Genomic DNA, 25,094 nt, shown 5'->3' on the forward strand with positions numbered 1-25,094 from the left:
AAAATATTACCAGCATTTTTTTATAGTTCATAATATAGTAAACTGAAATACAAAATCTTATTAATCTACTATCCACTTTTTTCTGTACTGTTGTTTAAAAATCTTATACTTTCCCCACTTGTTACTGTGTCCTAACCCCTTAATTATATACTTTTTCAGATGTATCAATTTTCTATTATTGCGATAATTTCAAAATTACTTACAGTCAACGCTGATGACGCAAGTGGTAACAGCTTCGCCGACAGCGTTCCTCGCTTTGCACATGTAAGTTCCAGAGTCTTCGGGATAAGCATAGAGGATGTCGAGAGCAACGTAGCCAAAGTCATAAGTGGTCTTGAATTTATGACCTTGAGGTATCGGTCTTCCATCCCGGTACCATTCGACCACCATCGTGGGATCATTCACAGGTGTCAAGGTCGCCTCGAGGTGAGCACTCTTGCCCTCTGGCAGATGTTCGATATTCTTCAATGGTCGACCGAATTTCGGTTTCTCGGCAATGATCAGTTCCTCTTGATCAGTACGCTTGTATCGTGAATCGTCTTCGAGGTACTGTATCTTCTTCAAGGCACTTTCGTGTTGAGTGTCGCGAATAATCGAAGCACGAGCTGTAAAGTGTCATTAATTAGAACGCACACGTCTATCAATCGACGCAAATGCATGTAGATCTGCTGGATCGAGAACTTTAGAATGAATTGCTACTGACATCGACAAAATAACAAGAAAAACAAACGTGGTACATCGAGAGAGAAGCAGAGAGTGACAAGAGAAGCAAATGTCTATCTCGAAGCGGAACTACAAGCGACAAAGACAAAGTCTTTAGGTGACATAGAGTGCGGGATCATATCCACGATTTAATTGGAGAAGGAGCTGATGAGTAGACGTATCAATCGCATACTGTGAAATAATAGAGTTCTCTTTGCAAAGGAGACTGGCTTATGCTAAAATTACGTTCAGATAGTTTCTCGAAAATGTTTCGAAGATAGCAATATCAATCATAGACCTTTCAAGGTCATCTCAAGGTCGAATAAATAAGAGCGTAATGTGTCCCTTGCGAAACTGTACAGATTTTATCTAAAACATTTTTTCATATCATTAAAATCGGACATTTCATATGCAGCAACTTAATAATAGTTACTCGAACTGATGTCCCCCAATTAAATATGACGAGTGCATACGGAGAATTATGTCAATAATATCTCGTTAAGTATTAGACGTAGGACATATGACGGTGAATACATTTTTACGTAAAAACAAAGAATTGATCATTTCATTTAAAGAAATTACGATATTTCCTCCTCTACGCCATGCAAGTTTTGTATATAATTTTTTCATTATATTACAATTAACAAAAATATTCACCCTGTATAGTGAAAATAATGAAATAAATATTTTCACAAGTATGCAAATTAGAAGGATACGTCTGTTACGGCTCTGATCGACTCCCTAAAATCTTCAGATGATTTACGAGGAAGCCTGCTTGGTTCCGATAGTGCTACTTACATTTCACATTCAAATTGATCGAGCTCTGCGCCGATCCCAGTCTATTGGTGGCTTGGCAAGTGTAAGTGCCCGAGTCCTCGGCGTACACCGTCAGAACGTCCAAAGCGGCGAATCCAAAGTCGCAGGTGGTTCTGTACCTGTGACCGGTGGATAGTGGTTTGCCATTATGGAACCACTCCACCTTCATGGTCGGGTCAGGGTAAGGTTCGATACGGCACTCATAGTGTGCGCTTTGACCTTCGACTAGGTTGGTGGGTCCGTTCAGTTGGACTGTGAAACGAGGTTTCTCTTTCACGACGATCTCCTCTTCTTCGCGGCGCTGGTACCTGCTGGTGTCCTCCAAGATCTGGATCTTCGACAGCGCGCTCTCGTGCTGCGACTCCAATTGCAGTGCTGCTTTGGCTGTGTCGGGGAAGAGTATTTGTGAGCGTGTCGTTGTATGGAGTTGTATGTGTTACGGTAAATGTGATTAATCCGGAGATCATGTATAATTTCCGGTTATTATATAGATGAAAGTTGTTCAGTACCGAGAGGAACGTCATGTGGTGGGACTTTTATTTTTCCCGGTGGACACCCCAAGGTGAGGTGAAGGTCAACTTTCTTTTTTTAAATGGAATGATATGTTTTTCTATCCACCATCAAATAGTGCGTTTTAAGATGAGTTCAATGACCTATGACTCAAGGTTGCAGGGGAATGCAGGAAAGGCGTGATCGTTTTATTTGTACTTTAGTTCGTTCCTTACATACTGTAAAATAATTCATCTCTTTCTGTTTGTGTTGCGAGATGTATTTCTTTAAAGTGTGACGTTATAAAAAGAAACATAACTTGTTGTTTTAAAGTGTAAAATAAAAATAGGTAAAATATTATTCTAGACTTTTATATGCAACTATTTTTGAGGAACGTATGAGAGTTAATAGTAGTGACGGACTTAATAGTAGTGACGGACTAATAAAAAATCAAGTATTACATATAAAAAGTGGCATAGAAATATGTAGCTGAGAAAATTTGATGTTATGGTGCTTGACCGTAATGTGTGGAAGATCATGAAAAATTCTGTTGTGTTCGTAGTAGAGGTCTGTTGCGTAGCTTGTATTCGCGAGAAAAAATTACGTACAAGCACATCCACGCAGCTTCTGCGAACGGAAACGAAGACCACAAAAAACCATCGAAAAATAGAGAAAAAAAATATGCTACGAACACTATCAAAAAATGGGAAAAATTTGCTGCACACAAAATACGTAAGTCTACGTGTTAACTACTGTTCCTACGAACTGGAAGCACGTCTGTAGCTTACGAGACAACGGTGCTAGAAAAGTTGAAGCTTTTTATCTTGTGTGATACCGTCTCTTTCTGCGTTTACTTACACTGGACGAAGAGTGTCGCAGATGTAACTGCTTCGCCGAGGTCGTTCACTGCACGGCAAGTGTAAGTACCTGAGTCCTCGGGATTAACGTACTTCATGTTCAGAGCGACGTATCCGAAATCGTGCATCGTGGTCACGCGATTGGCTGCAAAAAGATACTCATTAGTCCTCGACAGAGCTGGGTAAAATAGTAGTTTAATATTATCTAATATAATAATTCTCACATTCTCACAGTCAATTATATAAAAGGTGAATGGACGTCTACGTGGGTTACTATAAATTTGTAAACATAGACGCGCAAAACTTGCAATCTAGTCATAATTTATAATTCCATTGTAGGAGTGAAAAGTTTCTTGTTAATTGCTAATGATAGAAAAAATTGAAAATGGTACTCACAAGCTGCGATGGGAACTCCGTTTCGTAACCATTCAACTTTCAATTTAGAGTCGCCGACAGGAATCACGCGAGCCTCGAAATGAGCTGCCTGATTTTCAGCGACTTTGAGATCTTTGATCGGCATCGTGAAGACTGGAGCTTGTGTAACGGTCTCCTCTGTTGTTGTTTTACGCTGGTAACGCGAAGTATCCTCCAAATAGCGAAGACGTTGCAGGGTCTCCTCATTTTGGGTCTCCATGTAGATAGATTTTTTCGCTATTCGAGAAAAGGGTACATCGGTTTTATTGTAAGAGCATGAAGAAATTGAAGGATATCGATTTTTATCCAATTAATATGTAATTATGTGTCTGTAATACTAAATCAAAATTAGATCACGATTATTTTTAAAGTATACGTTTCTCGTCGCCCATCGAGCTCCGGCTTTAACAATATCAAACATAAATAAACTTATTCATAATTATCCACAAACATATCCTGCAATTGAAAAATTTGAAATTGGTCACTTTGACTCGTCTAGTAATTCTACAGTTAAATGCATATCGTCATTTGAAGGTGAAAAATATAAGCTTTAATATTCTCTAAAAAAGTAAACTATGCTGTGGATTTTCATGATAAATTTTTCATTTTCAAAATTATTTTACAAAAGACTAACGATCCTGTAAGTATCCTGGTATGATCAGATAGTATAAACACCTATGTATATTCAAATTCATTATACAGGGTGTCTCAAAAATGTTGTACTTCCTTGAGAGGGGTAATTCCTGAGGTGATTTCTCCGCGACTTTGTCGAGGAGTTATTAACGAAAAACACGGGCCAATCACAGTGCGGTTACAGCGGAGAGATTCCGGCTCGGCGACTGGTCACGGTGAGCGTGGCGTCGGCATTGGTCGAGCCGGAATCTGCCCGATATAGCCGCGCTCCGATTGGTCCGTGTTTTTCATTAATAACTCCTTAACGAAGCTAGGGAGAATATTTTAGTAAAGAGAAGATTATTTTAAACGACATTAGGAATCACCCTTTTTAAGAAAATGCAACATTTTTGTTTTTGCATTGATTCCGAATGTGCCCTTAATTTTTCCCATAGACAGACAGGTTTTGAGGAATTTGATAAACATGTTTAAACATTCATAATGTACTGATATTGGATACCACTGTCTACAGAACCTTTTGCGGTAAAAGAGCAATTGAAAATCTTTAATAATAACATCACAATATTTGTTTAAAGTTGAAAAATATGTCTTTTTTACAAAATCAAATAAGGGAAAAATTGAGTGTACATTCAGAATCAGTCCAAAAAACTCTATAAGACTCGCATAGTGAAAATCGAAACGTTTTTTGGCTGTTGACCAGTGTTAGCAGAATAGTCTAGTTATTCCGATCATCGTGTTTCTCAAACAATTTGGATAAATAGATGCCAACTCTACTACAAATAGATAATAAAACTTACAGTGCACGACAGCAGTTGCCGAAGTGATGGCCTCTCCAATGATGTTCTTAGCTCGGCAGGTGTAAGTCCCGGAATCTTCAGGATACGCGTACATGATGTCCAACGCGACGAAGCCGAAGCTGTTCGTCTCGACGAATCTGGACCCGGCTTTCACCGGCTTGTTATTATGGAACCATTCGACTTTCATCGTTACATCGGAGACGGGGATCAATCTGCACTCGAAGTGAGCTCTCTGTCCCTCTTTGATCTCGACGTTGTTCAGGGAAGTGGTGAAGATCGGTGCCTGGGTGGTCGTTTCTTCGACGACTTCCTGGCGATGATACTTGGTCCGGTCCTCGAGATAATGGATCCGCTCGAGACCGAGCTCGTTCTGGGTGTCTGTTAACACCTGTGCCGTTGATCGACAAGATAGAGTGCAAGACACCTCGTCGCTGCCGACGAGATTCACGGCACGACAGGTGTAGGTGCCGGAGTCTTCGGCAATCAGATCGATCACGTCCAGAGCAACGTAACCGAAGTCGTGTATCGGACGGAATCGGTGTCCTGCGAATCAAATTCATTTTTCCGACATTTATATTTTCACTTTTCAGTTGGTGAAGTTACCAATTATCCATTGATTATATCTACATTTAACGTTCCACATTCGAACCGTTTAAAGTTAATCACTGGATAATAAGTAGACTGCAGATGTTATGCAATTTTCAATTTTTGTAGGCGAATTTTAAGAAAGTGCAATAAAATAGAATCTTATGTCCAGTTGTAGTAGCCTTTGCAGACCTGAAGTAAATAAAAATTGTACTAAATTCTGCGGATTCTATATTCCACCCGTTTTCGAAAATTTTCAGAAGCCACAAATCCATAAAGATCCGCAGTCTAATAATAAGTTTCTCTTATGCACATGTCAAGATAAAATTATATTACAATTATTTTACTTAATGATGATTAAACCATTGAGAAGTGGCGTTAGACCAAACCGAGAAATATTGGCCCACACCACTTTTGCACTAAATGGCACATTTAATCCTCATATTTCCCTCATAAGATTACAGTATATTCTGTGTATTATATTATATTTAGACCGCGATCGTAATTCTAATGTTAACAAACAACGAAAGAAAGACACTTACCAATAGTAACCGGACGGCCATTCTTGTACCACTCGACCTTCAAATTCGAGTCGGTCACAGGTTCCAATTTACATTCGAAATGAGCATGTTCTCCCTCGCGGAGGTTCTCCTGATTTTTCGGAGCGGTGATGAATCTGGGCTTAACGTTGACAACCTCGTCGACCATCTCGTGTCTCTTGTATCTGGAGGCATCCTCTAAGTACTGTATTCTTTCCAAGCCTTCGGGGTGGTGCGTTTCCAAAAGAAGATCCTTCTTGGCGTGTACTCTTACGGAGCATGATGTGACAGCTTCGCCAAGTTGGTTTCTAGCTTGGCAGGTGTAAACACCTGAGTCGTCAGGGTAGACACCGAGAATGTCGAGTGCCACGTAGTCGAATTCGTAAGATGGTCTGAATCTATGTCCGGTCTTCACGGCTCTGCCATTTTGGAACCATTCGACTACCATTGTGGCATCGCCGACGGGCTGAAGGCGACACTCGAGATGGACATTTGTTAATTCGACTGTTTCGATGTTGTGCAATGCACGAGTGAACTGCGGTGCCTGCATCACTGTCACTTCTTCTTGTTGAGTCCTGCGGTATCTATTCCGAACACAAAGGTAGAAAGTTTGTAGAAAATTGTAAGAAATTGTAGAGGAACTTCTAGCCATATGTAGCCATTAGAAAAATATAAACATGCAATAAATATCACATTTTTATAGGGAATTATGTATCTGCGGCGAAGAATTTACATAATTATTTGTATAAAATACGTCATAATACAGGGTGTTTACATTTGGTCTAAAATGAACTTTCTCGTATTGATATCTAATCAATGAACATGCTTTTTAAATGTCCATGGACCTCGGAAATGAAGAAATTAGTACAATTTAATAAATATTATAGTTCTAATAAACATTGAATGATGGACATTTTAAGAAGAATGACACTGTCATGTTTGAAACAAAAATTGCTTCTCTTTAATGCGATGCACTGACAATCCTATTTAATATTTCCTCTTGCTTTTTTTCTAAATTGAAGAGCAGACTTTTGTGATAAAAAATAATATTTTCTATTATCAATTAACGTAAATACTCTATTTAAGAAATAACGCTCAATGCAGTAAGAAAAATGTGCGAAGTTCATGCTACACATTTACGAGAGTATATCTTTCAATTCAGTAATTTTTACTCACTTCGATGAATCCTCCAGCATCTGAATCTGTTCCAAGGATTGTTCGTGTTGCGTTTCAGTGACAATATCAGATTTTCCAATGATTCTCACGCAGGCTGATGTGTGAGCTGTGCCAAGATGGTTGGTAGCTCTCACGGTGTACTCTCCAGAATCAAGGACAGTCGTGTGTACAATGTCCAAAGCGACGAAACCGAAATCATAGTATGTTCTGAATCTGGAGCCGACAGTGACGGGTCGGCCATTTTGGAACCATTCGACTCTCATTGTTGGGTCACCCATTGGTTCCAAACGGCATTCTAGATGGATATTCTTGCCTTCGCTGACTGGCTTAGGATCGCTCAATGGTTGCACGAAAATTGGCTTCGACTTGGAAATTTCTTCGATGTGGTATTGGGGTTCGACGAATTTCGATTCCTCGAGACGTTGTGTTTTCTCGTAGGATACGCGGTGCATGCTGCTTGTGTCGACACTCGAGCGTGCTGTAATTAAAATAAAAACATAAATAATATATGTATAATAATTTCTGAATTAATGAACATGCACGTCTTTGGAAACATTTGGCATTAATTTCATACGCAGATGGTCATAGATGATGGTCATGTTTCATAATTGTTAGAAAGAATATTTAACTGTTTAAGTAAATGAGTTAGTGACTCATACAACGTGTTGTAATGAAAATACTAAATTGTATTTTTAAACTTCCAGTGAACAGACACAATCATTTCATCAAGAATTTGACTGTTAACTCTCTACAAGCCGAATTTTTGTTACGAATTCAAAAAATAATGACAGTTCAACAAACTCAACCAAATTTTGAAAATTTGATTACTGAAAAACATTGCCAATTTTCTTCGAAGCAAAAATGAAATAGTTTCATTCAAACAAAGTAAAATTGAAAAAAACAACTTTTTTGTACGTATGTTATTTTGTATGTGTAACAGCAATGTTAATAAAAAAAATTTTTTTCCTTTTTATTTCGAGTCTGCTTTTTTCTATCGCGGCCCCTGAATTAATTTATAATACATAATGAGGCCCTTGATGGTAAGAGAGTTCGACATGCCTGTTCTACAGTCTTAAACTTGTTATAAAATATATGTTTTTTACACGCGGACTGGATGGATAGTTTAATAAAATATCTGAGGACATGGTAACAGAGAACTCACTTTCTACAACCATGGTAGCAGCCAATCGCGCTTCACCAAGAGCGTTTCTGGCAACGACGGTGTAAGTGCCAGCGTCTTCGGGTCTAACTTGAAGAATGTCAATGGCGACATATCCGAAGTCGTGGTAGGTTTGAATTCTGTTCGCAGCAGTGATAGCTTTTCCATTGTGGTACCATTCAATTTTCATAGTCAAATCGCTCTGAGGTTCGACACGAGCCTCAAAGTGGGCACGTTGACCTTCGACAATCTTGTTAGTGCCCTTCAGATTACCCAAAAACCGTGGTGCCTGGGTGACTTGAGTTTCTTCTTGAACTTGTCGCGAATATCTGCTCGAGTCCTCGAGGGTTTGAATCTTCTGTAGTCCGGTGGGGTGTTGACTGTCGAAGATGACATCGTTCTTGCTAATTACGCTCAGTTGAGCGGTGGTGTGTGTTTCACCGACGCGGTTGTAAGCGCGGCACGTGTACACACCGACATCGTAAATCGTTACATATTTTATTGTTAGCGCCACGTAGCCGAAGTTGAAGAACGTCGTTATACGTGAACCTGGAAGAAGAGAAGTGCACCGTTAGAATCAGCCGAGGTACTCTCTATTAGCAATAGACTATAGTACTTCATTGATGCAGTTCCATTTAAGATTGCAATGTAAATGAAAATTTCTATGCTTTCTTTTGGTACAGCACAATTATTGAAAATCCTATTAATAGGCTTCCGGTAGGTAAAGTGTTAATTATACATAGAATGTGTGTACATACTAGCTTCTACAGGGCGTCCGTCCTTGAGCCATTCAACTCTTAGGTCAGGATCGCCAACTGGCTCTAAACGTGCTTCGAAATGAGCGAATCCGCCTTCTCTAATGCTGTTCTGATCCTTAATAGGTGATTTGAATTCCGGTGGGCTGGTCGGTTCAGGCTGCTCCTGTACGTACTTCTGGTGCATGGCCTGTTGATAGGCTTCCAATTCCTCGGCAGCTTCAATATATCGCTGTTGCTCGGGGATACCCAATTCTGAAGTAACGCTTGTGCGTGCTGCAAGAATATATGCAAATACATTGTATAATCAACAACAGAAAATATTTCCTGAATACATTCTATATTAACCCTGTTTTTGTCTTTATTCTCCCATATCTTAAGGCAAATTAACCCTAGCACTTCCAAGCTCCGATCCCTCTTCGAGCCCATACTCTTTTTTACTCATTTCTCATAAGGAAAAATTATTTAAAACAAAAGGTTGGTAATATTTAAGCGTGTGATACTTAATGAACATTCTGTATTGTATTTTGATGTATGTGTATACAACAGAATAATATAAGATAATGTATACATCAATACTACTCTGAACTCGATTCTTCAGACGACAAACATGAATGACGGGATACAACATTTATAGAATGCTTCCCCTCTGCATACATGATTTTTACATTTATAGCATTTTTGTTTGGGTTGCGATATATTATTATATTTGATGCTTAGTTCTGCGATTATTTGTTATTTTTTAGAGATAAGAGGAGCGTTCGGGTCCGCTCGCGTCAGTGTTTTTCTTTTCCATGCACTGTAATTTTTTTTCTATGGCAGCAGAACCTTCTGGATATTAAACTATAATGTATAAATAACAACACATCATTTTTTCAGAATTTTTCATTCAAGAAAAATAGTCCTAATTTCAATTTTTCCAAACTGTGGGCTCGAGGAGCCCCCCTCCCCTCCCCCATAGGAGTGCTAGGGTTAATTCTTGTTGAAAAATTGACACATTTCAACTCTAGAACTACCAACAGTTTCTTAACTGTTTGTCTTCAAAGCTCTTTCTACCAAAACCAGTCATTTTGACTGGTATGGCAGTTCTACTGTTAAAAAAGGAAGAAGAATAAATGATAAATAAAAATATTACCAAAGACACGGAGAGATGCGGAGCTGACAGCTTCTCCCAAGCGGTTCACAGCTCTTGCAGTATAAGAACCCGCATCTTCAGCTCGTAGGTGCATTATATTGAGCGAGACGTATCCGAAGTTGAAGATGGTTGTGATTCTTGAGCCTAGAAAACAATGGTTCGTAAATAAATATACAGACGAATGTAGTATTAACCCTAAGCGGGAAAGAGGGTGTTAAAATGTCTAAAGTATGTTACTCTAACTTTCTACAACAGTGTTTCTCAACCTTCTTGCCGTGGAACCCAACACGTTTATAATATACCCAAAATGTTTACTATATATAATTTTCAAAAACTTAGTAAACCGCAGGAATTTATTTTGGAGTATTTTGATCAAATACTCTTACAGAAAATTGAAATAAAAGAGTACAAGATAATCTTTAATTCTCAACAGCCTCTGTTGCTATTATCGTTGCTTGATTGATGAATTCTTATTCCAATTCTCGAACTTGCAGGAACACTGCACAACGATTTTTTGGAAAGCTTTTACAAATTAGTAACTTTTCTTACTCTGGTCTAATTTCACCCTAATACATATTGAGTTGCGGCGTATAGATTGAGAAAGACTGCTCTACGATTTTTAAAAGCTTCATCAATTGTCGTTTATACCTTGTAAGATTGCAATATCGTTTTCAGTCTAGTGAAGTTGGTTACTTACTGGAAACCTGGTTTTCATAAGGTTAACAGGAGAAAATCGAATTTCTTGGTATACTTACTAGCTGTGATTGGCCTACCATCCTTGTACCACTCCACTTTCATCGTGGGATCACTAACAGGGGTCAGCTGCGCCTCAAAATGGGCGTTTCGACCTTCCTGCAGCTCTCCTAGATCCTGGAGCGGGCGGATGAAGGCCGGCCGCTGTGGAGAGATCTCCTCCACACTCTCCTGTCGTTGATATTTTGAGTAATCCTCGAGCTGTTGGATATATTGAAGGCTATCGGGGTATTGGCTAGCCTGTTCGATTGTCGCGCGTGCTGAAATTATCGTTTTATTCAGAAAGAATTCGTGACGTTACAGTTGAAATTATATCGTGTTTCGGGTCATTTTAATCAGAAAAATGCCAGAAATGAGTTTGTGAAAGTCCCATAAAAAATAATGAGAAATAAAGAAGTTTTGTAATACGATTAGTAGTTGCTCACACCAATACGCTTCGGCCGCGCGATCCGTATTTATATGCTGTTCTTTTCTACGTTCGGCTTCGATTGTACTCTCGGCGCGGTAGACACAGTCATAAGAAAATGTCTCTACGCGATATGTCTCTGTGCAGAACACAGGCCGTTGGAAAAATATCGCGACTTTACTGTATCACTTGCAAAAATTGTTCGGATCCATTGTTCAAACTTCAATTGAAGTTTCACTTCAAAACCTTTCATAATACTTTCGATCCCCGATTTCTGTACAGTCATCTTTTAAAATGAATTTCGATAAAAGATATGTTACCAGTCACGCTGAGGGTAGCTCGAGATTCGGCGACTCCAGTCGAACTCACGACACGGCACACGTATTCGCCGCTGTCTTGAATGACGATGCTGATGAGGTCGAGAGAAATGAAGCCAAATCGGAAAATGGAAGTCGCTCGGGAACCTAGGAACACGTTAAATAGCGTCCAGTCAGATTTAGCTTTTAAAAAAACATTAATCACTTTCTAGTTTGTTAAGTTCTCAAATCGGTATTTTATGGAGAACCAGGCAAAAAATTATTTTCTTCTTTTCAGTGCATTTTAATATAAGCGTGGTTTTTAATAAGTTTTTTCAATATATTTTATTTTCTATTTTTATTGTCATCGGAAGCAAGTGTGTGCACAAAATTTCAGCAAGATTGTGCTATGGGAGAGGTTTAAAAGTCGATTGCAAAATTTGACGCGTACAACACCAACACGGCAACTTAATATAAGCGTGGTAAAAAAAGGAAATGAACTTACTCGCATCAAGAGCTCTTCCATTGACATACCACTCTACCCTCATGGTGGGATCACCCACCGGTTCGATTCTGGCCTCGAAGTGAATTCGTCCACCCTCGATCTGATGGACGTCCTTCAATGGTATAATAAAACATGGTGGTGGATAAACTCTGTCCTCCTCAGGCGGAGGCAAATACGGCTTGGCACGTTCCACGTGTCGCAAATAAATCACTTCGGGGCCAGGCGCAGGTCTGCAAAAATTTTTAGCATTATCACTAGTCTCGATTAACACAGCTCACGAATAGAATTACTTCAAGTCGTACCATTAAGCTTCCAGTTTGCATAAAAGAAAAATTATTATATTAATATCCTTTACACACACTTGATTAAGATTTAAGTCCCGATTCTACCTTCCCCTTCTACAAAGGCGACACACGCTTGCGCAATTATTAGTATTACGATTATGTTGCATGCTGTATACTGTAGAGAAAAATGTAAAGGGGTCGATGAAGAAATTCATTTTTAAATAGGGTGGATATAGGAAAAAGGTTGGGAACTCCTGGTTCAGGACATAATTGCGTGATGAAATAAAAATTAGAGATTCTGTGTATATGATAGTGATTGTTTACTAACTCTGGTTCGATGACTTTCGTCGGTCGGGGTAAATTCAGGCGTCTTGGTTCGGGGGCTGTTCCTTTCGGTGTCTCCACGAAAAGCCGTGCTCGCGTTGCAGTAGAGCCAGCTACATTCTGCGCTGTGCACTGGTACCAAGCTGCATCCGACAATTTCGCGTAGGATATATCCAAAGATGAAGCTCCGCTTCCATCCGTCGATATACGCACATCCGGTCCAGGTGTTAGTGGTACACCGTCCTGGTAAAAACCATTTTAATCAATTCTCTTATTCATCTAAATAATTTAACCCTTAACACTCGAATGGTGACTCTGAGAGAGAGAGAGGGGGGCGCCACTAAAAATTGCTGTACTATTATCCGAAATATTGTTTACATTATTAAATATGTCGGTATCTAATCAATTACTAAACAAAGTAAAGGGTTAAGTTTTCTTTTAGAAATTACCTTCTGCCAAGTGATACGCGGTACAGGGGTGCCAACCGCGCGCGCCATGAACACAACCGGCTCCCCTTCCTTCACGTTCGTTGTTGTAAATCGTTCTACGAATTTTGGCGCAACCACTTGTTCTTTCTCGATGACATTCAAGTTACATTGGAAGGACGTCTCTCCGGCTTTATTTCTCGCGACGCAGGTGACGACGCCGGCGTCTGCGCGGCTCACATTGGTGATCATCAATGAGTTATTGCCGGATTCGTTCACCAGGATCTTGTGGGTGAAGTCGTTGGCCACTTGTTGACCGTTTATGTACCATGTTACTTCCGGATACGGACGGCCGGTTACGCGACAATCAAACCTAATAAATAATACAATTTTTCATAAATATCTGTTGTTGCAATATTCATAACCAATTCATCAAATAATCTTATAATCTTAAATACCCGGACTATGAGAACGAACGTAATGCGTTAGGAACAAAGCTTCTCAAAGGCAAATACTGTTCTCCTTTTTGTATTACTTCATTCTTATGTAATGTAATAATTAGACTGCGGATCTTTATGATAAATAAACATTTTCTATCTACTAATTTGCGACAAACCGGAGTGAAATGAAACTTTATTTTCTTTCTTAACATATTTAATAGGATGAAAATTATATAACCGTCTTTTTTAATTCTTCTAATGTTTTCGCTTTTTTAATTTACGCCTACTCATTGTTCTCATAAATACATAAAATCCGCTGTCTATCGACAATCCACTGTAATCAACTATAGCCTGAAGAGCTTGCAGCTATAATAGAATTTTTATAAAAATATTCCTGTATAGATCATGGCTTCACTGTACATTCGTATAAGTCAGTGGTAATGTTTGTGAAAATCGTTACAACAAGATCATCAACGAAACAATGAAAACAGTCCTGATATGGATATGATTCGAAAATAAATGTGTAATGTACGTTAATTAAATTGTTTAATGTATTCGCAGTATATTAGATCGAAAATGAGACGTACCTAGTCATTTTTCCTTCGGTAGCATCACGATCGGTGCAGGTGCGAACGAAATTCGGAGGGAGAACTTTGCCAGAGTCGGACTCGCCGGTCGATTCTACTTGCTGAGTCTTGACTGCCTCTTTTTGATAAGCTTGATCTACTTGATCGCTGCTGGACTCGATGGCAAGATAGGCGGAGCTGACGGTGCAACCTTGAGGATTCTCGGACAACAAGGTATAGTGGCCGCTGTCCTCCGGTAGAGCGACTCTGATCTTCATTGTGGCTTGTTGGTTCGAGTAGCTCATCTCCACGCGTTGTGAGTCGCGGATCCTTTGGCCGTTTTTGAACCAAGTTAACTGAAACAAACAAAGATTCAATCAGTTCAACCATTATTAACCCTTACGGGGGTAGACTCGTTTTTTCACTGACGAGCCTTGCGAATATGGGCTTCTTCAGTGGTCAAAAGCGCTAGATAAAAGATTAATCTAGGCCGCGATCGCCCTCGAAAGTCCTATTTTTACGTTTACGAGGCGTTATACATACAGCTGCGCATGGAGCTATTTTCATAAAGCTGGACAGCTACATGCTGCTCAATAATGCAAATTACGACTTGTAAACGTAAAAACAGGACTCTTGAGGCCAATCGCGGCCTACATTGATCTTTTATGTAGCGCTTTTAAGTACTGAAAAACCCCATCTTTGCATTATCGACAAATGAGAAGGCGCATCCCGCACCCTTGCAATTCTGGGACACGTTGAACTATCTAATCATTCTGTACCACTGTGTGGTAGTACACGCTGACATATTTATTTAATGCGCTAAAAACATATATTTAATGATTGCATGAGTTCGTGCCCGATTTTCATAGATGCTGCAAACTGTACTGCACGGCGGAGTGCAAAAACAAAAATTATATGGTCACAATACTCACAATTCTTTTCTAATTGTAGAGAAGAATAGTGACTATACATATAATTGGTTATTACAGCTGTATTCTTTAAAATTTAACCATTGAATTTTATTTTCAAATACAGCACGAACTTATGCAATCATCTAATATCTTATAACATGTTTAACACTGTAGAATATATTTCCACCAAAAGATTGAAGCATTAAGCACATAAATTTGCTTAATTGTCGAGGAAAACGACTTGACACGGAATGTGTTAAACCGCTCAATTTCAAAAAAAGGAATCAGAAACAAATGATTGCGACCGGTTCGGTAGTTCTATTGTTAAACAAATGACGCAGAGGAGAACTTACTCTCGGTTTCGGGTTGCCGGAGATCTTCGCTGTGAAAACGGCGTCCGATCCTTCGACGAGCTTCGAGTTTCTTGGCTTCTGCGCGAATTGCGGAGGTGCAACCGGTCCCAGGTTACGATCCACCGTCGTCGAAATCTGCACGTCCGATTCGCCCACGAAACGACGAGTAATCGATTCTCGAAATTCTGTCTCTCGCAGCAGTCTATACTCGAACGTGTCGACCTGTAATTTCATCGAATTAACATCCCTTCTCTGTCTGCAGCCCTCCGAAATACAGGGTGTCCCACGTAATTGTCGCCACGATTTTTCGGACAGTTCCGGTAGCTAGATAAAAAAAATGTTTCGAACAAAATTAACCCTTTGCACTCGGAGCTATTTTAAATCGAAAATTAAACATTTCTTCCAACTTAGAATAATTACATTCGATACTATTCTTTTGATATAATACCTCACACAGTCCTTAAATGTGTAGTAATTGTTTAGATACCAAAATATTTAACAATGTAAACAATATTTTGAGTAATGGTACAACAATTTTTAGTGGTGACTCTCTGAGTGCTAAGGGCTAATTAATAAAAGTTTCTTACTTTCAATTAAAAAATTCAAAATGAAATTTGTTCATGAAAAATGAAGGTCACCTTCCACCATTGCTTATGTAAACAGGAGTTCAACAGCCTAGTATACTATGAAGGGGTCAAGCCTGCCTTACTGTTAATACCTTACTGTTAAGGTCACATATCAAGGTCATAGTATAATAGACCGTTGAACTCGTCTTGACACAAGCAACAATATTATGTACTACAAAGCCCGCAGTGCCATTTTAAGAAATAATAGTGACCATCATTTTTCATGAGCAAATTGTTCCTATGAATTTTTTTCTATTGCATTTTATAGCCGACTAAAAACTAAATAATTTTGTTCCACACATTTTTTTATCTGGCTACTGGAAGTGCCCGAGAAATTGTGGTGACAGTTACGTAAGACACCCTTATATGTAAACTGCGGATCTTCATGCAAAATAAAAATGTTTACACATAACAATTGATTTCATCCCTTAACGACTTTGTTACATTGAAAGCAACATTACAACATTCTTGAATTTTTAAAATGTTTTACTGTTTTATATTTCACCCAACCAATTTTTTCATAAATGCTAAATATAAAAAATAGACGAAGATATTAGACGAGTAGTAACCTTGAAGTCCTCGATACTGGTGGAAGATCCGTTCATATAGCTTCGCTTGTCAACCGTTTGCTGATAGCTACGCTGTTGGAAACTCTGACTTCCTGTTTGGCTCTTCTGTTCGGTCGACTGGAAACTCTGCGCGAATTCCTTCCTGTAACCGCCCATCTGCTGTTGCGGAGGCCCAAATCCTTCTGGCTGAATGTAAACTGAGCAAATCGCTTCGCCTAAACAATAAGAATCGATTTTGTTCCATTATTCATTAATACGCAGTCCTTCGGTTTGTGAGTAGGACGTCTTGTATAATAGAGAGCTTCTACGGCCAAAAAACGATGGTAGAAATTGGCCACTTTTTACCATTTACCATACCACACAAATTTTTGTTTTTATGTCATTTTTTTAGGGATATGAAGTTTTTTTAAACCTTCATTTTTTTAAACGGACTGTTCTATTTTTTATACCATAAATCCATAGACTATCGAATTTTGTGTAGTAAAAATGTATTGACCTCAATATATCCTAAATCTAATAGTTTACGAGATATTATCCAAACCATTTTCTTTCTTCTTTGGATATTATCTCGTTAACTATTAGGTTTAGGACATATGAAGGTCAACACTAAAAAAAACATTCCGAAAGATATACATTTAAAAAATCGTTCGTACGTGTTTCGTTGTTTTAAAATCTTTAAATAAAACAATAATTCGGAGAAAGTGCGAAGAGAATGAAAAATGTCATATATCTGTATTTTTTTTTATGCTAATAAATGATAATTTATGTTAATGACTTACCATATTGGTTCTTAGCACTGCACGTGTACTCGCCCTCGTCTCCGGGACCGATCTGATTAATTTGTAGAGTCACCGTTCCAGTTTTATCGTCGTAGGACATCCGAATTTTCCATGACTCTAATAACGGGGCACCTTTGTGCGTCCAGGAGACAGTGGGCTTAGGGTTTCCCCTAACACGTCCTTCGAAAATTGCGTTTCCACCCTGCGCGAATCTGGCGTTCTTGAAGATTTGCTCAAAAACCGGCGGCGATGGATCACCGGGTCTGCCGGAAAATCTGTAGAACCATCGTACATTTCATTTTGCAACCTTTCTTTCAAGGGAAACTGTACTTCCCAAAATAATTCCCCATTTTCTATTCAATAAAAAAACACTTTAATTTCTTTACTAATGTTGAAAATCAATTTTGACGTTAATCTAATAAATATTACAAATTTTATTAGAATGAACGAGCCGCGAGAAGGTTACAAGAATCATTGTTATAAATCTATTCTTTCTCATTTTCGTATTATTAAATAACCCATTCTGATTTTATTTGAATTTTATCTGTGGATTGTGTCCCAAAAATGTTGTACTTCCTTGGAAGAGGTGATCGGAAGGCATGTAATTCTTCATTAACGATCGAAATCTTCGCTGACTAATAACAAGCATCATGTAAATAAATGCCTGGTATTTGCGTGGCAATTTATTGTAATAATTTGCAGTGAGAATATAGATTATTATGGGTATTAAATTGCTAATTATTATAGAGATATTATTTTTAAAATATGAAATATACATGCACAAATAAGTAATATTCTGTTTTCTTTTGTGGAATATTTGCTCACAATAAGCAAATAATATTAAAATATACATAACGCGAACATGACAGTTTGGATCCAAATGGATGCATGATCCACTGGGCGAGGATTAATATTTTAAAATAAATTTACTACGACTTTATTTATAGCTTTCTGTTAGTCGAAACACTGCCTCGGATCATATTTCATCCTCGTATACAAAGTACGAACGAATTTTCAGGGAGTTATGCAGAAACATCGAGGTACTTACGTTGGTACCGTGGGCGTCGACTGCATCACAATCTCCCCTTGGACTGCAAACAAAAAGAAAACGAAACGTTACGTCAGCACGCAATGAGGAGCACGTACTTACTATGTGTACCCGTTATACAATTTGCGGAAACGTAGAAATGTCGTTAAGAGTACGGAAGATGAAAGAGAAGGCGGATTCTAGTGGAGACTTCAATGCGAGGATAGAAACTGTGAGGGAATGACGGCGATAGAGTTATCGTATACAATACTTAATTTACGTATTGCATACAATAAAATAAAAATATATTTTAGGCTTACTAAAATAATAATAAAGGGGAAACATCATTTCATTTCACTTCTGTTCCTTACTATCTATTTAGGTAACTCAGAGAATAAGTAAGAAATAGCTACGAATTTTATGCATTTATGATAAAAATGGACGGGTCAAATACAAAACAAGAAATATTGTTGTATTATTCCTAACCCATTAAAATTGTTAAGAAAATAAATAAATATGTACAACGAATCACAGTAATATTCGGACACTTTCGAAAGGACGATTTAACATCAATTTGATGAAATTTTCATAATATGTATAATTAACAACGATCCACAAAATGTATTTTTTAAATGTTTAATATAGGCCCGCATAAAAAAGTTGTAAACAACAACTTCTATTATTTTTTTCTGTAATTCCGACCAATTGCAATTTTTTCAAAAATGTTTTTTCACGTCCGGTAGTAAACTAATTGTTCTAACTTCTCAAAAAGATCGAAGCTGTATGGTCCGATGTCAAAAAAGTTATTTACTGTGATTCGCTGTATGTATGTATGTAGCTCTTATGGCTTGCAATGAATAGAGACAATTTTTATTTTACACAAAAACTCGCAAGCTAGTGACAACTGAGAACTTCCGAGTCGGAATAATTGTGTACAATTAAACATACATCACACACATATGAAACTGCGTCAGTAACATTGAGAGTTACAATGGATTTTATGTCCGCTTTCCTTTTTCACGATTCTGAAGGCAATTTCGTTCTCGTTCCGAGCGTTCATCCGAAAGAAAAATGCATGTGGGAGCTTTCGCCCGATTCTTTCGGCGTGCAGTATTCTTATTTCTGGGCACGCGCCTCTCCATCTGCATTTCCTCTCATTCCTCTGAACTGGGCTAGAACGAATCAAGGAAACGAACCGTTGATGCCGTTTTTTACGCTGTCGTCGTCACGCGCCGTGCGGTTCACACATTTTTCCGCAGACTTATCTACGCCGGGACGCAGTTAATTCAATTACACAGTCTTTCTAGCCTTTTTGCTCGAAAGATGAAGTAACCATCAAACTTTTTCAAATGTGAATTAAACCTGTTACTCTAAGTCTCCGTGGTTCTACAGGGTGGCCCATAAGTCACTCTCCCATTTGAAAGATAAGTAACTTTTTCTTAATTGTGTATTTTCAAATTTTTGTTCCAGAGTTTTAACCCATGGCATTGTTAAATACGTTGGTTTGTCACCAATTACTACACAGGAGATCTTTACGTAAAATAAAAATTTTCTACCTGGTTTGCAACAAACTGGAGTGTAATAGAAAATCCTCTTTCTTAATATGTTTAATCTGACGTTCGGATCATGGTACTACGATCATTTCTCGCCGAGATATAGCGAGTTAAAGGAAAAATGGAAATTGTGCATTTTTAAGCATATTTTCAGAAACACCTGGTATATCGAAATGTTGATGAAATTGAAAAAACAAAAGGAGTACCTTGAAAAGAAAGAAACGCTCTTTCTATTGTTTTTTGCACAAGATTCTACGATAATTTTTTCGCTTTCTATAAAATCGCATAATATTCAACAACCACACAATTTACACAGGAAAGACAGTCCTTCCAAATGATATTAACGCGATTTATCAAAAAAATTTGTTGCTCCCCGTGTGATGTTTCAAAGTTGCACAAAATTTTTGTTAACCGTCAATGTTGTCTTCATCTCGCTATAACTTTGTGAAAAACCAACATAGCAAACAATTTGAAACAGAGCATCTGGAACTAGAGGTTTCAGGCTTTCAAACCATTGTTTAACGATATCGATACGGCAATTATTGACGGAGTTATGATCACGTAAAGTAGGACCAATTTTTCGGGTTCCCACAAGTGATCCCTTAATTCTTTTGAGGAGTGTATTTTAATTTGAAAATTAAACATTTCTTCCTAGCTGGAATAATTCCATTCAATATGATTTTTTTCATTTTATAGGTATGAAATTGATATGATACCTGATATAATATTTAAATGTTTCGTAATTGATTAGATACCAACATATTTAATAATGTAAATATTTTGTATAATAGTACGGCAAGTTTTAGTGGTGACTGAGTCACCACTTGAGTGCTAAGGGTTAAAGGTTTTGAATTATTGTATACTATTTGTGCTTGGTTATATTATAGCATATGAATTGAATGCAAATGCACTTCAGACTTCCGAACGGTGGCGTCATTGCCCCTAGAATCTACTTAGCCGCTTAACCGTGATAACGAAAGTAGTTTTAGGAGTGTGCATCAAGATTTTATCGAATGTTTATTTTCGTTTGTAGGATGCACCAATTAATTTCCTTCCATGATTTATTAATTTGGGCACCTGCGATAGCTCAAATCTTTTCATCGTGAGAGTGAACCATCGTCATTGAAATGGAACGATTATCAACCAAAACAAAGTAAGTTTTTATCATAATTTCAAAGTTGTTCTTTAAACATTGTTGTTCTTTAGCTGCTCTGCTTTTTTCGTAGAAATACCATTCGGGAAATGAAGTAATTGATCTGCGAATTCTAATTTCAACAGACATTCAGCTTAAGTGTTTGTTTATTGAACTGTACGACTGCACAGCTCGTGTAGAAATCCCCATTTTCCTAAAGCACGGGTTACAATAAATTTTATTAGGACTCATCAGAAGATACTGAATGCATGATTGTGTAAAATTCATTTTTGACTACGCCTCGTACGAGTTCAAGCCGATTTACGCTATCCGCTGAGACAAGGAACGGCTCTGTTCAGTATAAACCACTCGGTTTACAGCAGTAATAAATAAATAAGTATAATAATACTTTAACCCTCCGCACTCGGGCCTAGTTCACTCGAAAATTAAAGATGATTGAAAATTGAAGAAGAAAATTAGAATTTGGATCTTGGTTTGCCCAAGTTGGCATTTGCCCAAGTTGCCCATAGGGTAACGCGCCACTGAATGGAATTCAGTGTTTTGATTATTTGAATATACTTTCTCAGAAATGCACGCCTAAAAGTTTCACCGTTCTCGGTGTACATCGCGAATGAATTACTACCGTATGGTACGGCTGGTGCGTCTCAGTCTACCGTAGTCAAAGGGTTAAACATTTCTTCCGGCGTAGAATATTTCCATTCTCTTTAATTTTTTAAATTTGGTGTATATGAAATTGATCAATACTACCTCGTACCATACTCAAATGTTTAGTAATTGATTAGATACCAACATATCTAATAATGTAAACAATATTTTAAATAAGGGCACAGCAATTCTTAGTGTTGCTTCGAAGTCACCCCTCGAGTGCTAAGTGTTAATAATACTTCTTTTTTGTGTAGTAGTTTCCGATACGTGTTTGTGCTGATACGATCGGATAGTATAGACACCTATACCTTGTCCAACGAGACTAGACGGTAAAGTACGTAGCAGCGTGCGTCCTTTGCTGCCTATCTGACAATGAGAAGGGTAACATCTATTAGGTTGTCCCAAAAGTTCCTTCCGGAATGTGTTCCTTTAATGTCGCTAAATAAATACAAACAATACGATAATCTTTATGTTAATATTTTAGTACTTCTTAATATGAATTTGCATTATGTGCATGCATCGAAAACCAACTTTTGGGACAACCTAATATTTATTTGGCAATATTAAGGGATCACATTCCGGAAGGAACTTTTGGGACAACCTAATACTTTATCGCACTCGAGCGGCTATGTTTACGTTCGCTGTCTCGTTCGTTTCGTTCGTGCTAGTTTTTCACTTTGAGGAAGATATCAACCCTTTCATCCGAACCGCCCTTTCTATATATACATGTACGTGCTTATAAATCGTAAACAACAGAACATTTAAAAAGAATGATTGAGATAAAAATTATACCTTTTCTTGAGATCTATAAAGCTGCGTGTAAATTGTTTGGAAAAAATCCTTTTTGAATGCGATTTTCCCAAAAGAATGAGTTTTTCAAAAAATTTTACACGCAGCTTTATAGAACTCACGAGACGGTATAACTTTTATTTCAACCATTTTTTGATTTCTTTTACTATTCACGACTTATAAGTATATGTATATAGACAGGGCGGTTCGAATAAAAGGGTTGATATCTCCCTTAAAATAAAAGACGGGCACGAACGAAATGTGGCGAAATTCATAGAGGTATGTCTAATGAACACTTCTGTAGAGCTTCATGAAAATCGGCGTGTAGCAATCGCCGGGCGCCGGGGTTCCCTTGTAAGTATAAATCGGAATAGACGTTCGGAAAAAGAGAGGGATTGCCTATAACTAGTGATGGGCATTCAGCACTCTGTCTTGCAAAGTTTTCGAACAAATCAATCGCCACAGAGAGTTTCGAATCAATTCAATATTTATTCGGAATCAGAAATTCTTGAAACTCTAGAAAGTCTTGAAGTCTTGAAAATTTCAAAAGTCTTTTTATAATATTGGTATGTTCATACTGTTATTCATCCCAATGCTGACATGACGTAATCACTGTTTCGTGATAGATGTAACATTTCAACAGTTTCAATCCTCACAAACCTTCCAAAGTTTTAAGGCTTTCAAGACTTTCAAGACGTCCAGCAGTTTTAAAAGTTCTAAGCTTCGAATTATTTTGCAAGTGATTCGAATTTTTTGTCATAAACATTGAATCGAAGCGATTCGAAGTGATTCGGATCCCATCACTATCTATGACGGTTTGTCGATGACATCGACCCGAAGAGACACAAGGTGCTCGTCCACAACCTTGCGAGGCGGAAGGTCAGCCGGGGCTACAGACACGTCGTCGTCTACCTGGCGCAATAAAAAGAATGAAATATAGCGTCGGAGCGGAAAAGAGAGCGGTACCATTCTCGCTCGGACGACGGCGACGGGGGCGGGCGATGTCAGGGAGAAGGATGTAATGTGGTCGGATAACCACGGGATCCTATTTTTGCATCCAGATGGGGATCGCGTTACCGTGGGCCATTTTAGGAGCAACTATCTTTGCGCGGCGCCCAGCGCCGCGACGCGTCGCGTCGCGTCTACGCCGGCCGGACTACATGCACCTCTCCACCAATCGCCGGGGACGTTACGCAAAGCTAGTCACTGACCAAAATAAAACAGCTCCTAACGCTGTTTCCCTTCTGCCCACCACCACTCACACCCGATCTTTCTCTCTTTCTAGGCAGCCCCGACCAACAATATTTAACGGATGTTTATTGCAAAACACAGCTAGCTAGAACGTTCGGCTATCGGGACCGTGAATTTCCCTTCGGTTTTTGAAAAGGCACCTGGTACCCTTGCCCTTGTGACACCCACGGTGAAATAATACAATAGGACCTCGATTATCCGAACTAAAGAAAGGAATGCGAGTGTTCGATTAACAGAACTTATCGTTAGTTACGATGCTAGGTTCAGTCTTTATTGATTTTACCACGTTTTTATTATTTACGATAAGCACAGTGTTTCATATGGATTTCCTTAGAGTAACCTATTTAAATTTGAAGCTTGTTGGCGTAATGGAAACTTCAGATATCAAACGTTCGAATAAGCAAGGTTCATCTGTACTTCAAGTGAAAACTAGAAATTTTTTCAGAGATAATTTCCTTAATGTTGTTCCATTAGTTAAGTTATTCAATCTTTACAAATTGTATTAGATGTATAATATATAACAATAAATAACAGTTTTATGTAGTCATCATCATTTTATATTGTACAATTTCTGCATGGCTTCTTTACGAAGAAGGTCTTGTTGTCTTGAGGTCCTTATATAGGGTGTCCCGTCTGAAGTAGACCAATTTGCATATCTCCCTCATTTTGCATGATATAAAACACTTTTATGGCACAATTTTTATAGTTTCAAAGGAGAAATAATCTGTTCTTAAAATTATTGGCATTTTCTTAAATGAACCTCTTTTGAAAAAAAGCACTTATGCAGTCTATTCCCTTCAGGACAATATTTTTCTATCCATCGTACTTTCATTGAGACGTGGGCATGTTATACATATATGTAGCATCAGTAAATATTTCGTTATATCGATCGTAAATTTGTTCATAAAACCTGTATTAATGCTATCGGCGCACTGGTTCGATCATTTAATATTTAGAAGCAATTTTGCAAATTACCACATTGTTACTTCAACGTTTCGATCTTAATTTAGATCATTGTCAAGAAATAATTGCGTCTGTAAATTATTATATATTAGCATCATTATTATAGAATAATAAAATTATTCTGTACCATTTTCGTAAATGAATGAAATTTTTATAAAATACTATTTTTGTGCATTTACAAATATTTTTGTACATCGTAGAGTGATTTTAAGTATAGAATGACACACCCTTTCATTTTTTAACGTCAGAAATATCATAGTCATCTATGATAACAGAAATATCATACTGAAATCATAATGTTGCAAGTATTATTTATTTCATTCATTTTCGCTCAACATCTTCTTTAAATCTCTTAAGAAACGATAACTGTGCTATATGCAACTTCGATGTAAAAAAAGACAATAACAATTTTTAAATTG

General features: G+C 38.0%; 1 protein-coding gene across 20 annotated transcripts in view; it reads right to left on the bottom strand.

Moving 5' to 3' along the window:
- Sls (sallimus) overlaps positions 1–25,094 on the bottom strand; it is a 335,820-nt gene that overhangs the window by 133,980 nt on the left and 176,746 nt on the right. For all 20 annotated transcript variants that reach the window (XM_076431149.1, XM_076431143.1, XM_076431152.1 and 17 more), the window contains 20 exons: positions 18,343–18,385; positions 17,295–17,569; positions 16,516–16,730; positions 15,321–15,542; positions 14,078–14,412; positions 13,075–13,423; positions 12,630–12,868; positions 12,018–12,247; positions 11,537–11,680; positions 10,813–11,070; positions 10,058–10,201; positions 8,926–9,198; positions 8,171–8,716; positions 7,009–7,486; positions 5,836–6,416; positions 4,709–5,251; positions 3,261–3,515; positions 2,866–3,009; positions 1,501–1,902; positions 204–605 (listed from right to left, as the gene is read on the bottom strand). In XM_076431149.1, coding sequence (XP_076287264.1) covers positions 204–605; positions 1,501–1,902; positions 2,866–3,009; positions 3,261–3,515; positions 4,709–5,251; positions 5,836–6,416; positions 7,009–7,486; positions 8,171–8,716; positions 8,926–9,198; positions 10,058–10,201; positions 10,813–11,070; positions 11,537–11,680; positions 12,018–12,247; positions 12,630–12,868; positions 13,075–13,423; positions 14,078–14,412; positions 15,321–15,542; positions 16,516–16,730; positions 17,295–17,569; positions 18,343–18,385 — 6,078 coding nt within the window. The remainder of the gene's footprint in view (positions 1–203; positions 606–1,500; positions 1,903–2,865; positions 3,010–3,260; positions 3,516–4,708; positions 5,252–5,835; positions 6,417–7,008; positions 7,487–8,170; positions 8,717–8,925; positions 9,199–10,057; positions 10,202–10,812; positions 11,071–11,536; positions 11,681–12,017; positions 12,248–12,629; positions 12,869–13,074; positions 13,424–14,077; positions 14,413–15,320; positions 15,543–16,515; positions 16,731–17,294; positions 17,570–18,342; positions 18,386–25,094) is intronic.

Source organism: Lasioglossum baleicum, chromosome 9 (genome assembly GCF_051020765.1).
Source record: "Lasioglossum baleicum chromosome 9, iyLasBale1, whole genome shotgun sequence".
Lineage (NCBI taxonomy): Eukaryota > Metazoa > Arthropoda > Insecta > Hymenoptera > Halictidae > Lasioglossum > Lasioglossum baleicum.